We start from the raw sequence: 16,734 nt of genomic DNA, 5'->3' as shown, positions 1-16,734 counted from the left end.
TTCTTGCTTAAGTCTCTCTGTTTGTCTTTTAACTCCTTTTCATTTCATTTACTTATGGGATGATTTGTGTTTTATAGCGAGGTGATTCATTGGATACAATTTTTGCCTCATCACCACCTCCACCAGAGCAAGAGCGAAGACTAAAGTGTAGGATGAAGAAGAGAAATTCCCCGAAGCATCGTAGTGAACGCACAAATAATCGATCCTGGGAGGAGAGTAGTGATCAGGAGAGTATTGAGATGCAAGATTTACCACGATCTCTCAGCCCATACAGGCGAGAGGTGCTAGTGCAGGATATCACAGGGAATCTCAAGAGGATAAGTGCTGACAGTGTGATCCTCAATATCGAAGATAGCTCAGCTAGCTACAGCTCAAGTGATTCACATGTCGATGGACCCGATGATGAAGATGAAGCGCGCGACGAAGAGCTTCACTGTGACGACTGGGAAATTCGGATGCTTGCAGCTGAGATGGATCGCCGAGAGCAGTCTGAGACGACACTTTCAGTGGTTGCAGAACCATCGGGAAGTCACGAGGAAGCACCTACGGTACGAAGGAGGCGGAAACGAAGTGATACGGACACGGAACCGAGTGAACAAGAACCGGAAGTTGTCACAAGTAGACCCCGAGCCGGTAGTTTAGATCATCACAACCTAAGACAAGGTGGATTTGGAAGCCGTCCCAAAAGCTTCTTCAAAGCAATGAGTTTTGATCGCAACAAAGACAGACTCTGAGAATTAACATGCGATATCTGTATGTACGTGTGTTTTGACTAATGTTGATCATACAACATTTCAACAAAAAAATGATTTCTTTAGCAAACATAAGTTCCGTTTAAATTAAATTTAAATAATAAAGAGAAAATAAAATTAATTCGACCAGCATTGTGATTTTTAGTGTATTCAAAAGGATAAAAAAAGAAAATGAAAAAGCAACAAATGTACCCCCCCCCCCTTTCTTCTTATTATTAATTAATCAATTCTTACCAATTTAGAAAATTGGAAATGAATTAAAAAGAAGTAAAGATCTAAATAATAATGAAATGTACTGGTAAGCTGACCAAGCTTACGGGAGCTGTGTTTCTTTCAGTGTACCAATTTTGTGAGAGCAAACTAGAACGCAAATTAATTTAAATACGCGCAAAGTCGGGAAAAGTAGAAAAGTCATACCCTAAGAAATCTTTAGAAGGCTATATCTCGAGAACGGATCCATAGATTTTCATAAATTTTTTTTTGTTTTAAAGGTCTCGAAGTCAGCTATAACATATCGAAAACTGAAAAAAATTTATGTCGCCATTTTCGAAAAATTCGAGTTCGAAATTTTCGAAAACTTTGTTTTCGATTTTAGCGCCTCTTGCGGTCATTTTTCGAAGTTGCAATGTTCTAGACATTTGTATGGTTTCTCGAAACCTTTCATTTGCGCTTGAGTTGATCAAGATCGGACTTGTAGAACCCGAGATATGACATGCCAACTTTGGAAGGCTATATCTCGAGAACGGATCCATAGATTTTCTTCATTTTTGGCATGAAGCTAGATAATATGGTCAGCTACAACATATGAAAAAATGAAAAAAATTTATGTCGTCGTTTTCGAGATATTCATCGAAAACTAATCGAAAATTTTGTTTTTGATTTTTGGCCCCCTAGCGGTCACTTTTGAAACTTCGGATGTTCTAGAGAGTTGTAGGGTTTGTTGAGATCTTTCATTTGACCCCGGGTTGATCAAAATCGGTCAAGCCGTTTTCGAGTTATGGTCGATTTTCGATGAAAAATTGTGGCGGCCATATTGACTAAACGGCTTGACCGATTTTCGAAAATGAGGTATCGTTGGAAAGCTCTTGATGGCCCCTACAACATATCAAAATTTCAGACCTCTACCTATAATAGGGGCTGAGATATAGCGAAAACAAAATTTTGAGGTTATCCAAAATGGCGGACGGAGGGGTGGGGGGGTGGATTTGACTTCATAATCGGATTTCTTCAGGTCGATATTTAAACTTTGCCGTTTACCGCAAGTCTCTATCTATCACCGTTCTCTTGCAATTTAAGTTTATAATCCGGCCGGCCGGCCGGCCGGCCGGCCGGAAAAAAAATTTTTTTGGCGCATACGTTTTTTGGAATGTGGGGACCCTAATTCGTGCTCATACCAAGTTTGAGCCCGATCTGACGACTTTCGATTTTGCTCGGTACACAAAAGCTGTGTCTGAAAGAAACACAGCTAAAATATCTCAAAATTTGAAATTTTACAGGATATTCATGCTCACTCGAGAATGGATTGTATCGGATAAAGATAATTATATAGTTTCCTTGCAATAATTTAATTGAAAAATATTATAACTTGCATACATTATATTTAAAAAAAAATGAACCTTAGGAGTATAAAATTATGATAATATTATATAAAAAAAAAGAAGGAAAAACTGTATAAAAATAATCGAGAAATAGTTTTTTAGAAAAAGCAAAAACATGAAATACCAAAAAAGAAAACCAATTTTCTGTGATACGCGCGAATGCGATGTGTGAGCGAGAAAAAAACAGACCGGAAAAACTATTTTTAAAGAAATTAGTAAGGAAAATGCCACACTCATTAATGAATAAAAAAAATAATGAAATATTTAAAAATAAAAATTTAACATATCATTGCATTGGGAAAAAAATAGAATCTCATTTTTATATCCTGGAAGTTCATATTTTATTTTGTTTGTTTTTTTCTTTTTTTAACATCATAATAATTACGACGAAAATAGAGAAAAGTTTTTAAGTAAATGTATTTGCTCACAGACCACAAAAAATACATAAGCAAAGTGCCAAAATATATGGAACAAATTCTCTTATGTAAAAATTGCCAAAAATGTCAGGCAAGAAACTCACGAATTTGCTCAATTTAAACAAAAGAAAATAGAAAATGCATTTCCTCATTAATTTTAGTCCAAGATTGAGAATACGTCCAGAAAAATAACTGCATACATAATGTACCTACCTACCTACCTTCTTTGCAACTAAACCTCCTTCACTACACGATATGTATCTCTGAAAAGAATTAAAGGAAATCAATGAAGAACCGACATAAATTGATGCGCGAAGGGCGCGAAAGTTAGATTTTCCTTCATTTCTCAACAGAGAAAGCATATTGTGAAAGCATTTTACAGAAAAAAAACTCCTGGATAATTTTATAATATAAAATATGCACCTTCCTATATTTTTTTTAGTCGAGTTTTCACGCTAGACATTACGCTGTACATCTATGTTCTTAGAAAATTCAAAGATACAGTGGGTACCTCAAATAAATTTTGCCGAAGAGAAACTTTTAAAGAACGAGGCTACTCATTCCTGTCTAGCCAGTCTCATGATGTACAGAGTAGTCAAATTCTCTTCATGTATCATCTTTATGGTCTTTTTCATTAAAAAAAAAAGTCTCTTTGCAATTCTGACTACAACTCAAAAGAAAAGAAACCTATATTACATTTTTCAAAACCAAAAACTATTTTTTATCAAACATGAAATTTTTACTAAAAATCAATTTTAGGATTTTTTCTCTATAAGTACCTACCTACAATAACTCGTGGATTGTACAATTCCATAATTTGATGATTACTCAAACTATCCTATTTAGGAGTAAAACTTAAAAAAAAATGAGTCTTTGGAAAACATTTCCAAAAAAGATGTATTTTTGCTCTTTTCTTGACAAAATAAAAATGGCTTTAAGCTTTCAGATAGTTTCTATATGAAAAAATGTTAATGCGAATATAAAACAAAAAAAAATTTAAGCTACTACACCAAGAAATTGTTTAATATAAAATGAATGCTCCGAGTTACGAGTCTAGCTCATACAAAAAAATTTATGTAGTTAGACTCATAATTCTTGTAATAAGTACAACATACTTGGAGCCAACAATATGAATTTCCTAGAAAAAAAAAGAAAATAATTTAATTTCAAGACAGTGCAAAATACCGAGCTGTGATTCTTTCTTTGCCAGAAAAACCATCTAAGAGGCTTAATGAAGAATAAATCTGATTGAAAGTTGATATAAAAGTTCATAATGTTTGCAAAAATTGACTAGCCAGAATTAATTTTTAAATTTAAATGAAGCTAAAAATTGGTTAAGAATAAATGATTAAACGTAAATTAGCAGCTTTTGAGAATTCAGTTTGTTTAATGTTCTAACGTTAGACGTTTATTCTAACGTTTAAAATTTGTTCTTACAGATATTTGAAAATCACATTTTTTTTAACATTTTTTTTGTAATAAAACTTTGAGCTTAGAAATAATTTATTTTGATCTCCAAAGAAAACCCTAAACCATCTAGGCTAGATTTTTCGAATGTTGAGATACCCAAACAGCTTTCAAAGAAAGAATCTCAGTTAAAAGAAATGGCTAAAGAAACAGCCTTTTCGCGGGATAGCTCTCACTCGTGCCATTTTATTCCGTGAAAAAGATTTAATTTTGCATTGAAATGTTGTGGTTGAAATAAAAATCCATTTCTGGCTAAATAAAATAAAAGTAAATGAAAATCTAAATAAATTGATACGGCCTGCAAAAAGGTTTGTAACCTTTGGCCTTGAAAAACAAACTTATGAACTACAAAATTGGGGTTCTTGGTATATTTATTAGCGAAATGTAGGCCTATTTAATTAAACAAAAAAACTAATTTATAATGAAATGATAATTAGGTCGAGTTTTCGATATACATACATATACCAAAATTAAATAGAAGGGACTGGTAGGGGAATATCAAGGTCATTAGGGTCATAGACCTACAACTTCTAATGAGAAAAAAAATCAGAAAGAATTAATTTTATATGCCAAGACGCTGTCTCTTTCCATTTGGAACTTTTCAAGTAACTTTTATATCGCTCTTGAAATGAAAATTTATTTTATTTTGAAGCATTTGGTATGAAAGCGAACGGAACAATGAACAAAACAAGAGACACACAGACAAAACAGAGAAGCAAAAAAGTCTTATTTCCAAAAGCTTTAGAAACGTTGCGAATCGTAAAGCGATTTATAGTTTTGGGCGAATTTCTTGGGGGATGGGATATATAGGTATCTATAATAAAGGAAAGTTTTGGAAATTCGATGGATAATAAAATAATAAGCTTCAAAATCTCTTTGAGTGAGAGCTATTAAAGAAAAAAAATTAACAGAAAGATATGCAATTTATAATAAAAAAATAAATCGTAGAGAATGAAAAATAAGGCATATATAAATTATAAAATAAATGTAATAACCAAAATAAAAAAAATAAAAAAATGAAACTATAAATAAACTAACAGGAGATATAATGCAACAATTATAACATAGAAGAAGAAAAAACAAATTTATACATAACGTTCGACCAAATAAAATTCATATATATACATATATATATATAGGTTATATTTTTAAAAATTTGTGAAAAAATAATAACCCAAATAGAGAGCACAATGCGCCGTTGAATTATACATTTTCAATATAATATTGTTTGTAACGAAAAAAACTGGCGTAAAAAAAGTTGTAAGATGATTTTTTATTTATTCTTGAAAACTAAAAAAAAAATTATAACTAAAGATGATAGTCATTCCAGAACAGGCAGGCTCTACTAATGCCATCATTTCAACTAATGGATGTGACTCAATGAATAAGAAAATATAGCATTCTTCAAATGAGAACAAAACAACAATGCATTTATACACTTGCAAGTTAATCTTCGAATAAATTAAAAAAATTCATTTTTTTTGTTAAAAGTAGAGAGAAATTAGTTTATTTTTTAATTATTGTATTACAAGAAAAACGAATGCATACAAAGAAGAAAATTTCTAGTCAAGCAGAAAAAAATGTTTCAATTCAGAACCAGATTTATCTATTTAAAAAAAATACAATAAAACTTAATAATAATGTGTTAAACTTAAAAAAAAAAATTTAAGTAAAAAAAGGGAGGTTTTATTTAGTCTCCACTTAATTAACAAACAAAAAAAAACTTTTAAGTGAATGCACCCCAATGCTGGTTATTTAGATGAAAAAAAATGGAAACTTCACAAGAACCAGAATTTTCCAGAAAATCCAGAAATGTAGAATTTCTTCTTTGAGAATCTCAAGAATTATTGTTACATTAACAAAAGAAAAAGAATATTTTTGTTGACTGAAAACCGAACAATTCTTAAATAAAAAAAAATAAACCTTCTTATTAAGTTTTAATCATTTTAATTTGTTTAAACTCTCGGGGGTTGTCTTTTAGCTGATGCTTGATGCTTAATGATAAACTGTGAATCATTAGTGAGATATATATTTTTCCAGGATTAAATGGCTAGCTCTTTCAGCTATTGCAGCAATGACGGAATTGGGAAAAGTCGATAGGGGCTGAATGAAAACACTCCCATCGATCACACGAAGTTTACGCACACCTTTCACCCTGAGTTGATTATCGAGAACCTGACCGATAGCACATGTCCCCCCAGGATGATGCCCAATCACTGACACGGTACGGATGATACACTCCAGGTATTCATCGGTTGGAGGAGAAGATTCACTCGGAAGCACGTGGCGACACTGCTTCAGCCTGGGCCAGTGAATTTTGGCGCCAATTTTCTGAAACAATCGTGATTGCACCATCTTCACGCCCAGCTTGAGACCATCCATTATGCATTGCACATCGGAGAAATTGGCTAGGAAATTGGGATTAATCAGTGGGGTCTTTGTAATTGTATTCCCCCGTAGACCGATACTTCCGCGACTCTGTGGATAGTGGCATGTTCCAACGAGAATAAATCCCTCCTGCGTATCATTCCCATTCAGCGGGAAGAGCGCATTGAATGTCTCTGTTTCGTAGTTGGAGGTGAGTTTGAGAGATGCCTCATTTGCTGAGCCAATCCCAAAGATAATCAAACCATGAGGTGAATTTTTCTTTTTCAGCATCCCAATTACACCAGCATTGGAGAGAATCCCTGTTCCATAAATTAAATAATTAAGAGCATTTTTAATGCTCATCACTTTCTCCTTGGTCACTGATAGGGACTCATTTATGGACACGTAGATTGGCGTTGTGAGGTGATCAAAGAGATTTCTCCCAACATTTGGTGAATGATGAATTACGTCGATGTTAAATTGTTCCAAATCAGCCTGATTGCCTACCCCAGAGAGCATAAGGAGCTGTGGAGTTTGTATTGCTCCAGCACTGATAATCACTTCCTTCCTCGCTCGCACCACTTTCTGACCAGATTCATTTTGAATCTTCACCCCAACTGCTCGCTTATTCTCATCAAAAATAATTTTGGAGACTTGACTATTCATCATTAGGTGAAATTTTGGTTTCTTCAAGCTTGGATAGAGGTATTCATCAAATGATGACCATCTCCTTCCATTTCTCGTTGTGTACTCCGCCAGTTGGAATACAATATCAGCTTTTTCCTGGGCATTCAGGTCATTTACCGCCTTGCTAACGATGTGAGATAGTTTGCTGTATTCTGTGTCAATGAATGTCTTGTAGAATCTCCTGCTGTTCCAGAATTCATCATGACACTTTACACCGTTGCGATATTGTTTGAGGAAGTAGCATTTGAGGGCTTCATACCCCCAATCACTCCCTCCCAACTTCATCCATTTATCCAATTCTTCGGGAACAGCCTCGTTGTGGAGCATGTAGTTTAACTGACCAGATCCACCGAGCCCTTTTCCACGGGGGTAGCACATCCTCCGTCCATGAAGACCACGTCCCACATGCTCTTGTGGAACTGTCCTGAAACTCCAGTCAACGGAAGTACCCTGAAGCAATGTGCAGGCGAGTGGAATAGTTGAGAGCCATCCAAATTGTCCACCAGCCTCGATGAGAAGCACCGAAAAGTTGCTATGAAGGGAGATTTCGTGCGCAACAATAATACCTGCTGTACCACCGCCAACCACAATAAAATCATATTCCTCCCTGTATGCCCTGCGGTTCCGGATGTACTTTGTGTGGTACAAGTAGCCCGCCCATGCGATGGAAATGAGTAAAATGGCACAGGAAAGAATCACTAAATTTCTCATTTATGCTACTTTGAAATAAACTGCCCGAATGAATAAAATTGGGAGGAAGCCTGAAAAGCACTGCAAAAGGGGCGGATCATTTCTAAATATGAAAGAATTTTTAAAATTAATTTAAAGCAGAAATGGTTTTAGTTGGGTCTTAAGTTTAAAAAACCAAAAATATTTGTTTTTTTTTTGTAATAAATCTTATTTTATTAAAATGTTTGTTTTTTTTTCAATTTATTAAATATTGTTGCGAGAACCAGGGAAAAAGATCTTACATTCTGTGAAATCAACAATATTTCATTGATTTCCTTTTACCTCATCATCAGAAAATAGAGTTTAAATATTTTTAGACCCCATGTGGATTAATTAATTGCAACTTATGTGCCCCCTTGATTTTCCCATTTCCCACACAATCCAATTAAAAACCACATTCTTCTGCCTCTTCTGCCCCAATGGACAAATGGAAGGTCTATTTACATCACTTTTTTCCCATTTCCCTCATTTCCCCGTCTGCTCGGCCAATATTTACGCAACATCTTGAAAATCAAACGTTCGATCGGCGAAGAGTTTCAATCGACAAACTAATGTTAAACCAAACATTTTGTACTTTATATACAAACTAAATTCATGCCTCCATTAGCATCTCCCGATTGTTGTCTTCATATGCCTCCTCCTCAAGTTGCTTCTCGAGTTCACGTGCTGGCACGTAAGTGATTTCTTCCTCATCCAGATCCATTTGACTCTCTTCCAGCTCCTTCTCCTTAGCCTTCCTCTCACGTAGACCAGCTGCTGGTGAGCGGATCAATGCCATATTGCGCTGAACATCCTTAACGTCCATCTCAATCTCCACCTGTGTGCCTTTCCTGAGGCGCTCCATGACAAAATGACGCTCCCGACGCTCCTTGATCTCTGTAATCTTCTGCATGGCATCGAGGGTGCGACTCCACAATTCGCGGTTGTATTTAATGGGAATGTTTCGTCGTTTCTCAAATTCGAAGCTGGGATCCACTGTGAGTTCCTTGCCTGCTGTCTTCCTGTAGGACTTTGTCCACCTGGTCTTCCGGGGATTCTTCTTCATTTTAAATGCCTTGTGGCATTTTGATCGGCAGAATTTGAACACCTAACAAAAATATTTTTCTTTTAGCATTTTCTCCATCTTCTCGAGTTTATTTTCCACTCACCTTGCAGTCATTTCGTACAAATTGAACTCCTTTTCCAGGGTAGATCTTGGAGGAACAGAAATAACACGTTTCAATACGCATTTTCCGCGAATTTTCACAAAATAAAATTTATTATTTTCCAAACACCACGTGCGAGTCTGTCAACTGAAACCTTTCACTTGTTACTAGAGGAAGCTCAGCAAAGGCATTCACTTGATACAGTCGATTATCTACATAACGAACATTGAAATTTTTCTTTCAATCAATATTGCCAAATTGAGACTTTCCCAAGACATCGGAAAAGCGTTTTACGGTTTATCACGAGCATTCCATCATATTAAAGCTCAGAAAAATTGTCCCGTTTCCATCATGGTGGAAAAATCCCAAAAAACTTAAGTAAAAAGTAAATGTTTCGTTGTGCAGTACACTCACTGTATTGTTTTACTCCAATTTAAAATTAACTTCCAGAAAAATGCAACAATTTGGATCCCGGAAGGAAAAGGCCAATTACTTCCATACCCTCTCCTCCGTCCTGTTTGCCTTTAAGGACAAGAGTTTAGTGATTGATCTCAAGAATGAAACAACAGTTTGTGGGATTGTTGAAGAAGTTGATGGGTAAAAAAAGAGAATTCTTGGAGCAACATGGAAATAAAATTGATTCTTTTTTTGCAGATTTATGAATGTTGATCTGAGAGAAGTTGTCTTTGTGGATGAAAAAGGGAAGCAGCATCTCTTTGATCAGTTCTACGTGCCAAAGAGGAAGATTCGCTACGTCCACCTGCCCAAAGATGTGAGTTTTCTCATTATCAACAACAATTTCATTCAACTGCCGCGAATCAAAATGAGATCAATCGATACGGTAGCAATTTATTATTGTTTTTTGACAATGCGCGATGAGGAAAATGCTCTATGATAGTAGGTACAGCGCGAGTACAACCACGTCACGAGCAGAAATGTCAGCTGCGCCTCTGGGAATTTTCCTTGAACGGAAAATTTGTTAGTTAAGTTTCTCATAGCAAGTCCACAAAAGGGGCTACTTTAAAATGCTAACCTCGCGTGGACTTAATTCCTTTTTATTTCCTTTTAGTTTAAGTAGGAAAATTTATCGGTGCTACGGTTTGTGTTGTTTGGAAAATTTCTTGAATGGGCACGACGGGAGTAACTTTAGTAGGTTGATTAGAAAAAATCAAAAACAGCACTCGAGGTCATTCTCAAAATCTCGAAGTAGTGTCAAAATTACAAACCTGGACGGTGTGGAGATCTGTGAGAAAGCCAAGAAGATGGCAAAGTTTAATTTGAATGACTACGATTACTTGGGTTTCGACCTGGACAACACCGTGCTCAGGTACAATGTGCGGAACGTCGTGAGGATGGAATATCAAGTGATGGCAAAGTACCTCGTGGAGGAAAAAGGTTACAGCGCCAAATTGCTCGAGCCCTTGGAAGCCGATGAGGATTTCCTTCAAAAAGGCCTCATCCTTGATTGTGAGAATGGGAACATTTTGCGGATATCCCGCTCCGGTGTTGTCCTCCGTGCTGCTCATGGAAGAAGATTTCTCACTGATGATGAAATTGCATCGTATTATGGCCCTGAAAGGCGCTGGGAGCTTGGGAGGAAGTTTTCTGAGGATATTTTGAAGGTTTGGAATGGCCCGGTGTCGTTGAAGCTGAGAAATCTCCTGGACTACTTCGATATGCCCGTGTCCCTTTTGTACAGTCGTATTGTGGATGCCATCGATGCTGAGCGTGGTGGTGTTCAGGCCTCCTACAATGTATGGCCTGACATTCTCTCCGGCCTCGTGCAGATCTACACGCGTGAGCACTTTCAGAGTGGCGTGAGTGAGTACTTTAATCTCCTTCGTGAGCATCCTGATGAATATCTCCACAAAACAAGCCCCAGTGTCATCACATGGCTCAAAGAACTCAAACGTACAAAAGCAACTTTCCTCCTTACGGGATCAAACATAGATTTTGCTGACTTTACAGCCAGTTATGCGCTTGGGAACAATTGGCGGGATCTCTTTGATTCAGTCATTTGTTTTGCCCGAAAGCCAGCATTCTTCTTCGATCATCAACGTCCCTTCCTCGACGTCTCGGGCTACGAGGAGTGTGGACCTGCGAATTCCTTGCAAATCAATAAAGTCTACTCGCAAGGCAATGCCAAAGATCTCATGGAGATTCTCAAGCAGAAGAAACCCATGGATAATCCCAATATTCTCTACATTGGAGACAATCTCATTCAGGATGTCTTTACGCCATCCACCACGTGTGGTTGGGACACCGTAGCCGTGATTGAGGAACTAAATATTCGTCAAGATGATGAGAAACTTCTTAAATCCACCTGCTGGGATTCCTATTTCAGCTGTAGTGGACAAAAATCATTCTGGAGTGAAATTATTGAGAAGCACTCCAGAATTTGTGTGCCATCCTTAGATGTACTTGCCCAGAAACCAATTGATTATTCCTACCCAGCTTTTGGGGATGATTCCGAAATTAATGGCTACCACAAGTATTGAGGAAGTTAACATTTCCAGACAAATTCCTGCTCAAAATCGCGCAATAGTAAGCATTTTAGAATAGATTTTTTTATCAGATTCTTAATCTTTGTTTTTGTTAAGAGCACATAATTCTTAAAAATAGACTTAATTGCCATGTTTTGTGCTTTTTTATGACTTATATGAACTATTCCATGTTTACATAAAACAAATATTATAACAAACATTTCGCTAAAAACTCTGCCGTAAAAATATTAAAATCTCAAAAATAATTAATTGCGTATTTTCCCATATTTTTCGCAAAGTCACTACGTACGATAAGATAATAATAAATCTTTTATTTTTTTTTCAGGTATCAATTCCCAGTATCCTTGAAGCCCAATTTTTAGGCTCAGCTGCTAACCGAAGAAATCCCAGAGATACAAAAAAATCCTTCAAACAACTCCGTAGCTATCGTTACCAACAAGAGATCCTTCGTGAACATAGATCGAATGAGGCAGCAGCAGCAGCAGCAAGTGTTGCATCAACAGAGGATTCTCTCAATAAAGGCCATTAAAATGAAAATAAAACGCATTATAGCAATATAACAAATATATATAAATATCTCACACCGTACATATTGAAATTTTAAAAGACACTTTTTTTAAAAAGAAAATGGTAATACAGGTCACACAGACCACTTTGACTTATGACCTCTCCACGGCAATGGCGATTCCCATTCCGCCTCCAATGCACAGAGAAGCGATACCTCGTTTAGCATTGATACGCTCCATGGCGTAGAGAAGAGTTACAAGAACACGGCATCCGGATGCTCCAATTGGATGTCCCAGAGAAATGGCTCCACCGTGAATGTTGATCTTTTTAGCATCAAGCTCCAGTCCCCTCTGGACAGCAATGGCTTGAGCAGCAAATGCCTCATTGAGCTCAAATACATCAACTTCATGCTTATTCCATCCAGTTTTAGCGCAGAGGGCATTAACAGCTGGTATGGGACCCTCTCCCATCTCTCGTGGATCCACACCACCATGAGCGAAACCCACAATCCTTGCGAGAGGCTTCAAGTTGCGACTCTTCATCTGCTTCTCACTCATTATGAGGACAGCAGCGGCGGAATCATTGATTCCCGATGCATTGCCAGCTGTAACAGTTCCAGTCTGATTGAATGCTGGACGCAACTTTTGCATTTCCTCAATTGAAGATCCATGCTTCGGGTACTCATCTTGCTTAATGACCGTCTCCACTCCCTTGCGATCTTTGATGGTAACTGGGACAATTTCCTTGTCAAAGTATCCCTTCTTCTGGCTTTCCTCCGTTAATTTCTGTGAATTCAAAGCATGTTCATCCTGTTCCTCTCGCGTAATTCCGTGCTTTGTAGCCAAATTCTCTGCTGTGACACCCATGTGGATTTTGTAGTTTGCATCTGTGAGCCCATCGTGCAGCATTGTGTCCAAAAGGCTAGCTGGACCCATTTTAATGCCATCCCTCAGGTGCACAACATGCGGTGCCTTGGTCATGCTCTCTTGCCCACCACAAACTACAATTTCCGCATCCCCCGTCAGGATTGCCTGATACCCGAGCATAACGCTCTTTAGGCCTGAACCACAGAGCATGTTGAGGACATAAGCAGGCGTCGATAGGGGCAATCCTGCTGCCAAAGCTGCTTGTCTTCCGGGATTCTGGCCCTGCCCAGCTGTAAGTGCCTAGAATAAAATAATATTATGATCATACGATGATGTTGTTTATAGCTCTATATAGCATTATATCGTCGTAAACTCTCTACCTGCCCCATAATGACTTCGGAAACATCTTCAGCCTTGACATTAGCGCGTGCGAGAACTTCTTTTATGGCCACAGCACCCAAATCTGCGGCTGAAAGCTTCGAGAAGCAACCATTGAAGTTACCTAAAAGGTGAGAAAATTTAATTCACAAGATGTTGTAGCTTCATTTGCATTCAATCTCTCACGGCTAATCTCTTCCCAATCTTTGAGCTTTTTCTTCTCAATTTCTTTTCTGTGAATCTGAATATATTTTAATACATTAATTTACCAATGGGTGTCCGTGCTGCGGAGACAATGAAGACGTTCGTGAGGGACATTTTGTCAGTGATTTGCTCTTTGGTCGTGAGTTGCCTTATGGACCTGAGGACACGTCACACTTGAGATAAATTTCTTTTAATGGAAAAGAAATGAACGGTGGATGGGAGCTTTTGTTCCAGATAGCAGCACACCTCTCACTGATTGACACCACAGAGCGACTAACGGAAGAGGTGAGCTGCTCGAGATAGCATACCCCCCGCCAAAAAACAGCAGTGGTGGCTTTTGGAACTACATTTTTACCGCGCCAAATTCAAAAAGTAGTCAGACAAAAAAAGCATGAATTTTATATGGGGCTACATAAAGGGGGGCTCTGGGGGGGGGGGAAATGAATATCGTTGGTAAAAACCGCCTGGTATCAGGAGTCTCTGTACCAAATTTCATCACGATCGGACCAACGGTGTTGAAATGCATAGTTGTACATAGTTGTGCCTCCAAAGAATCCCTTTTATCACTGCTAAATGCAACATTATGTTGCTCCTGCAACACAGGATGTTGTTGTGCAAGAACAGAGAGCAAGGTTGACATAATAATATCTTTTATTCACTCCGTTTCTTCCAATTTCTTCTACATTATTTACAGATTTTAATCATCTTCAATAGGCTCTTTTATTTATTTAATTATTTTCATAATAAAATAGTTACAGTGTGGATGGGTTAGAGAATTTCTCATTCAATTGGGGGTTAATCCCAACACCAACTGTGTGGTAACATCAACAAATGCACCCACTATTTCACTTCATTAAAGCATGAACCACTACCTTGGCGTTGAGTGCCTTCAGGTCTGTGTACGTTTGGCCAGTACCTACGAAAACAATGGGTTGGCCAGTTATGTAAGTCATTGATATGGCTGCACCAACTTTATCATCGATTGTATCAAACTTTGTGAGGACAATCCCATCAATAATGTGGGGATTATCATTGGAAGAATAATCTGCGAGAGCCTGATTAAATTTCACCAACTGATCCACGGCTTCATTGCCAACGAGAGCCTCGCCGACAAATAGAACCAAGTCCGGCTCATTTACTTTAATGAGTTTCGTCAGAGCACGCATTAGGGGTTCATTGTCCTGCATACGACCCGCTGTGTCCACGAGAACAACATCAATTGCTGAATCCTTGGCAAAACGGATTGCTTCCATTGCAATTCCAGCTGCATCTTTGCCTGTAAAGTTTTTTTTAAAAGAAAATTAATAAACTTTTTCAGAGAAAATCCTTTTTTTTTTTTGTAACTCACCATATCCTTTTTCATACAGCTGAACCATTTGCATCCCACCGTGCTTCTCAGGGGGATGAAGAGCATTGAGATGACGCATGTGAGTTCTTAGTTGCTCAACAGCTCCAGCACGGAAGGTATCGCATGCTGCAATGAGTACGCGCATATTGTTCTCAATGAGCCAGAAGCAAATCTTTGCCAAATTTGTAGACTTCCCAACTCCGTTGACACCGCAGAAGGTCATCACGTATGGCCTTTGATTCTTCTTTGCCTCAATACAATCCCGAAGAATGTCCACACGACGCTTAGGCGAGAGAATTTGCACGAGTGCCTCGGTTAGTGTTGTCTTGACCGTAGCAGCAATGGTGTCAAAAGTCCCCAGGACGCGTCCTTCAAGCTTTGCTGCGACTGAATCGCAGAGTTTGTACGAAATATCAGCAGCAACATTCTTGGAAATGAGATGATCCTTCAATTTATCCAGTGTGGGCTGCATATCTTCCACAGTGAGATTCTTTGAGCCCACTAGGCCACGAAAGAGTGAAAACATCTTGGATGACTTCTTGGGAGCAGTTGTGGTCTTATTGACTTTCACCTCAACTTCATCGCTGGAGGATTCAGATGCCTCCTCCTCATCGTCCTCATCTTCACTTTCAACTTCAATATCTTGAATTACTCCACGCATGGTCCCGATCATTTCATTGTTAGCCTTAAAATCGCTCTTTACGTCCTCTGGCTTATCCTTAGAGCGATCAAGCATGACCATATCCTTAGCAGTGCCTCCTAGCTCCCACACACGGGGCTTTTTACCCGCCTTATCTTGTGGCGACTTTGGTGATTTCCTACAAAGAAGTTTAATGTCATTTGCCACGTTAAAACACGTTTTTAATGCGACACAGCAGCTCGCTAAAAGTGAAAGTAAACTTACTTATTTTGGACCTTGTTTTTGCCAGACAACTTTTCCGCCAACTTCTTCCTGTTGGCTGCAATAACGTCCTCACTTAGAGAATTAGGATTCGCCTCCTCAAGCGGCTTCTCCTCCTTCACTTCCACAATCTTCACACTCTTCTTGGGCTGTCCATTCTCCTTAGTTTCCCCCTTGCGCTCAATCATCGATGCCACAGTCTTCTTAGACTTGACGGAGTCTTCGTAGGAGCGCATCTGCTTGGGTAACTTTGACTGCGCTTTAGCCCATTCTTCAGCAGCCACAAGAACGGCTTCGTACTCATGTTGGAAATCGAATAATCCGTAGTTTTTACTGCCAGATCGCAATTCATTCTTGTACTTGTCCCTGAACTCCAAGTGGATGTCGCTCAGGAACTTGTCAACATAGCCGAGTTGGAGGATCTTTTGGAATGCCACAACAAAGACAAGTTCAAATTCATTGTCCAGCTTGTACTGCAGGGTCAAACCATTGTGATCGTAGGCATTTTTTCCAGTACGTTCCTGAATTGGGGGGAAAACAGAAGTGGAAAAGTGTGTGAGAAAGCAACATGGAAAACATACGGAATTCACTTCTTACCTGAAGAATAACGCTGCGAATCAATGCATTCACGGATGGTGCAAAGATTTCATTAGTTCCACGGAAACACCACAGAACTATCCCACCTTTGGTGAAAATTGTAAACAAATCAAGCATTTTTTAACAGTAAAAATTAACACAATTTCTTTACAAATTTTACAAACAAGCAGCGATTCTCCACGTCACGATGACACGAAGCAAAAAAAAATACATCCAAGGGGGATTTCACTGAATTTGCCTTTATTGTTAATTATTGTATTTTGATTCT

The 16,734-nt window shown here is 38.1% G+C and overlaps 7 protein-coding genes across 16 annotated transcripts in view; 3 read left to right on the top strand and 4 right to left on the bottom strand.

Moving 5' to 3' along the window:
• LOC129787501 (uncharacterized) overlaps nt 1–5,828 on the top strand; it is a 40,828-nt gene extending 35,000 nt beyond the window's left edge. For all 10 annotated transcript variants that reach the window (XM_055823147.1, XM_055823157.1, XM_055823148.1 and 7 more), the window contains one exon: nt 78–5,828. In XM_055823147.1, the coding sequence (XP_055679122.1) occupies nt 78–734 (657 nt within the window). In that variant the 3' untranslated portion in view covers nt 735–5,828. The remainder of the gene's footprint in view (nt 1–77) is intronic.
• Nucleotides 5,829–6,249: 421 nt separating this feature from the next.
• LOC129793102 (neither inactivation nor afterpotential protein G) lies at nt 6,250–7,998 on the bottom strand. The gene has a single exon (XM_055832766.1). The coding sequence runs from the start codon at nt 7,996–7,998 to the stop codon at nt 6,250–6,252; it is 1,749 nt and encodes a 582-aa protein (XP_055688741.1).
• A 162-nt stretch (nt 7,999–8,160) lies between these two features.
• LOC129787648 (probable ribosome biogenesis protein RLP24) lies at nt 8,161–9,325 on the bottom strand. Its single transcript, XM_055823376.1, has 2 exons — nt 9,165–9,325; nt 8,161–9,103 (listed from the first exon to the last, which is right to left on the bottom strand). Exons 1-2 carry the CDS (start codon nt 9,243–9,245, stop codon nt 8,609–8,611), a joined length of 576 nt encoding a protein of 191 aa, XP_055679351.1. The 5' UTR covers nt 9,246–9,325; the 3' UTR covers nt 8,161–8,608.
• Nucleotides 9,326–9,615: 290 nt separating this feature from the next.
• Nucleotides 9,616–10,056, top strand: LOC129793039 (U7 snRNA-associated Sm-like protein LSm10). Its single transcript, XM_055832626.1, has 2 exons — nt 9,616–9,758; nt 9,816–10,056. Exons 1-2 carry the CDS (start codon nt 9,616–9,618, stop codon nt 10,054–10,056), a joined length of 384 nt encoding a protein of 127 aa, XP_055688601.1.
• Nucleotides 10,057–10,075: 19 nt separating this feature from the next.
• LOC129787577 (5'-nucleotidase domain-containing protein 1) lies at nt 10,076–12,107 on the top strand. The gene is made up of 2 exons (XM_055823290.1): nt 10,076–11,705; nt 11,991–12,107. Exon 1 carries the CDS (start codon nt 10,187–10,189, stop codon nt 11,657–11,659), a length of 1,473 nt encoding a protein of 490 aa, XP_055679265.1. The 5' UTR covers nt 10,076–10,186; the 3' UTR covers nt 11,660–11,705; nt 11,991–12,107.
• Nucleotides 12,108–12,214: 107 nt separating this feature from the next.
• Nucleotides 12,215–13,938, bottom strand: LOC129787604 (acetyl-CoA acetyltransferase). Its single transcript, XM_055823323.1, has 3 exons — nt 13,686–13,938; nt 13,419–13,540; nt 12,215–13,338 (listed from the first exon to the last, which is right to left on the bottom strand). The coding sequence occupies exons 1-3, from the start codon at nt 13,732–13,734 to the stop codon at nt 12,325–12,327; spliced, it is 1,185 nt and encodes a 394-aa protein (XP_055679298.1). The 5' UTR covers nt 13,735–13,938; the 3' UTR covers nt 12,215–12,324.
• A 315-nt stretch (nt 13,939–14,253) lies between these two features.
• Nucleotides 14,254–16,681, bottom strand: LOC129787554 (signal recognition particle receptor subunit alpha homolog). The gene is made up of 4 exons (XM_055823258.1): nt 16,467–16,681; nt 15,873–16,390; nt 14,969–15,786; nt 14,254–14,896 (listed from the first exon to the last, which is right to left on the bottom strand). The coding sequence occupies exons 1-4, from the start codon at nt 16,581–16,583 to the stop codon at nt 14,466–14,468; spliced, it is 1,884 nt and encodes a 627-aa protein (XP_055679233.1). The 5' UTR covers nt 16,584–16,681; the 3' UTR covers nt 14,254–14,465.
• Between the last annotated feature and the right edge of the window lie 53 nt (nt 16,682–16,734).

Source organism: Lutzomyia longipalpis, chromosome 1 (genome assembly GCF_024334085.1).
Source record: "Lutzomyia longipalpis isolate SR_M1_2022 chromosome 1, ASM2433408v1".
Taxonomy (NCBI): Eukaryota; Metazoa; Arthropoda; class Insecta; order Diptera; family Psychodidae; genus Lutzomyia; species Lutzomyia longipalpis.
Note: the sequence above shows the minus strand (reverse complement) of the source record. Positions and strands in the feature narration are given on the sequence as shown.